The following is a 2,867-nucleotide window of genomic DNA, read 5'->3' on the forward strand; positions in this document are numbered from 1 at the left end:
TCAGTGCCAAACCACCAGAGAGGCTGACAATGTTGCAACCTTGCCAGCCTCCACAGTCCCATGGGAACGCACCGCTTCTCCTCCTGCAGCCCCACCAGAAGGGTCTTACCCTTTCACCAAGCACATCCGAATCATAACATTTGCAATATCTTAAAAGCCTTTCAAGACCCTTCCAAAATGCACACATAAAATAATGTAATTCAGTATGTATTGTCAATAAGACTGATGAATAGGGCCTGTGTCAGTCAGATTTCCTGCCTCTCATACCATCAGTTCAAGCTCCAGATCACAGAACCTCCTTGCTAGTTTTGCCAGTGCTGTCAGTCTTTCACCAGGTCTGCGAAGAGAAGATAATTGCTGCATCAATCTGTCTGTGGGCTGAGAAGAGAGTTTGACATATTATGTGATCTGGAAGGAAAATAAGATTCAGGGGGGAAAAAAAGAAAAAAAAAAGAATGGAAGGAGATTTTAAAAGGAGTAAAATTCTCTTTCTCCTTTTCTCCCTCCTTAGCAGACGAACCTGTGATCCCTAGGCTTTATGCCCAGAGGCTGCATTTTAACCGCTGGTAAGTAGCTAACCTTTCCAAAACACCTTGCAGCGCAATGCTTTCTGCGAGAACGCCGCTCTGCTGTGCAATCCTGTGGCGACCGACACGAAGCCTGAGGACAAATGTGCGCCTAACTCTGCTCAAAAAAAAGTTCTCCCGTTACGACTAATGCCCCCCGGCCAAATTACGGAACTGGAGGAGGGTGCCCGTCCTCCGGCACCCCTGTGCCGCGGGAGGCTGGTGGGTGCCCCACCGCCTGTTCCCCTGAGCTTCCCTCAGCCGGTATGATGAGGGATCTTGGCAGGAAAACAAGCTCTAAGCAGTTTAGAATGAAAATGTCATGAGGGTCCTCGCCCCAGCCCCTGAGGGCTGGCTCAGGGTTGGAGCCGAGGGCAGCGGCGGGCCGGGCCGGGCCGGGCCGGGCCGGGCCGGGCCGGCGGCGCTTCCCTCCCGGGACAGCACCGCTCTGCGCCGCTCCGACCCACGAAGGGTCGCTGCCCCCGCGGGACAGCCGGCGCCGCCGTCGGTCCGGGTGTCCCAAGGGCGCTGGGAGGCAGCTCCCCGGGCCGTGTCCCCCCTTGCCGCGGGGAAAACGGGGACGGGCAAGCCCGGCGGAGAGCCCGCGGAGCGGTGGCAGCCCCGAGCCGCTGCCCCGCCAGGCTGCCTTGCCCCGGGGCCGGCTGCACGCCGCCTCCCCGCACCCCCGGCCGGTCGGGCTGGGCAGGCGAGCGACCGGCGGCAGAGACCGCGGGCTGCCGGCAGGGAAAGTTGGAAAGGCCTGGGGGAGAGCCGGGGCAGGGGGCTGGCAGCGGGGTGGCGGGCGCGGAGGAGGAGCGGGGAGAAGCCGCACCGGGAGGAGCCGGAGGAGATCTACGGGCGGCGCATCAGGCGCCTCCGGGGTAGAGGAGAGGGAGGACCCGGGCGGGGAGCACCGCTCCGGTACCGGTGGCTGGGAAGGGAGAGGCATCCAGGAAGGCCGGGGCAGCGCCGGCGACCCGCCGCAGATCGGCTCATCCGCCGCCGCCGCCGGAGGATGCACGAAGCGCCGGCCGCGCGCACGGCCCCGCCGCCGCCGCCTCCTCCCCAGGGCGGCTGCGGACAGCGGCGGGAGCGCCAGCAGAGATAGGGAATCGCGGGGAAAGTTGTACGGCCGGGCGTAGGGCTGCGTGCCCCGCTGGGGCAGGAGGGCACCGCCGGCATCAGAGGCGAGAAATTGGGTCTGGAAAGCAGTTTCTGGTTCGCTGCCAGCGAAGCGCATTTAACATTACGGGGATGAAGGGAAACTGGGAAAGTAACTCGGAAAAGTGAGTGGGATTTTTTGTTGTTTTTTTTTTTTTTTTTTTTTTTTTTTCTCTTCCTCTGTTTTGCTCCTAATCCGAAAAGAGCCGTTTAAAAGGAAAGCAAAAGCCGCCGTGTGCGCCCGCTGCTGGGAGAGGCACGGGAGAGGAGCGCACTGCACACCGGCACCCCTGCCCACGCTGGGCGAGGGTGCGGGATCCTGCGCTCGGCTCTCCCCCGACACCATCGTGTACCAAAGCAGCTACTTACAGCAAACAGATTCATCATACGACAGAGCGCAGGAAGGTGAGACAGAAGCAGAAACAGAAACTAACACTGAAAGGAAGAAAGAAAGAAAGAAAGAAAGAAAGAAAAAAAAAAAAAAAGACAGCGTCTGCGAATTACTTCCAGAGAAAGTGGGTGGATGTTGTGCAGCAGCGACCTGGGATTTTAGGGGATGCACCCTTCTGTCCAGTCCGAGCCTCCCTTCTCCGGTGGCAGAAAGCGGTACAACTCGGTACAAGAGGAGGAATAAGCAGAAGGGGTTCGGTCAGCAGTGCTTGCGGTGCCCTACTGATCTGCTTTAAGGATTTTTTTTTTTTTTCTTTTCCTGGTGGATGTTTTCTTGACCTTGATTTTGAGACCTCTTACTTGCATCGCAGTTTTTGTGGCTTTATGTCCTTTGGCGAGAAGTGGAGAGAGGGAGGCTGGCTTCAGTGCTGAAAGTTGCAATCGTTATTATTTTGGAGCCAGCATGTGCACCAGCATAGTCTACGAGTGGCTGAAGACCCTGCAGCTCCCCCAGTACGCGGAGTCCTTCGTCGATAATGGCTACGACGACCTGGAGGTCTGCAAGCAGATCGGCGACCCGGACCTGGATGCCATCGGCGTGGCCGTGCCCCACCACCGGCGCCGAATCCACGAAGCCGTGCGGCGGCTGAAGGAGGCGGACGAGAGGGCGGCGGGGCTCTACTTCACCCTGGAGCCGCCGCCGCCGCCCCCCGCCCCCGCCGGGCGCTGCCCCCGCCGGGCGGGGGGGCC

At 59.8% G+C, this 2,867-nt stretch overlaps 1 protein-coding gene across 3 annotated transcripts in view; it reads left to right on the forward strand.

The window, feature by feature from the left end:
• Positions 1-2,186: 2,186 nt before the first annotated feature.
• Positions 2,187-2,867, forward strand: part of SASH1 (SAM and SH3 domain containing 1) — a 535,689-nt gene continuing 535,008 nt past the window's right edge. For all 3 annotated transcript variants that reach the window (XM_041423458.1, XM_041423463.1, XM_041423459.1), the window contains exon 1: positions 2,187-2,867. This exon is cut by the window's right edge and continues 154 nt beyond it. In XM_041423458.1, the coding sequence (XP_041279392.1) occupies positions 2,581-2,867 (287 nt within the window). In that variant the 5' untranslated portion in view covers positions 2,187-2,580.

The sequence above is a fragment of the Onychostruthus taczanowskii genome, unplaced genomic scaffold, assembly GCF_017590055.1.
Source record: "Onychostruthus taczanowskii isolate IOZ18803 unplaced genomic scaffold, ASM1759005v1 scaffold78, whole genome shotgun sequence".
NCBI classification, from domain to species: Eukaryota; Metazoa; Chordata; class Aves; order Passeriformes; family Passeridae; genus Onychostruthus; species Onychostruthus taczanowskii.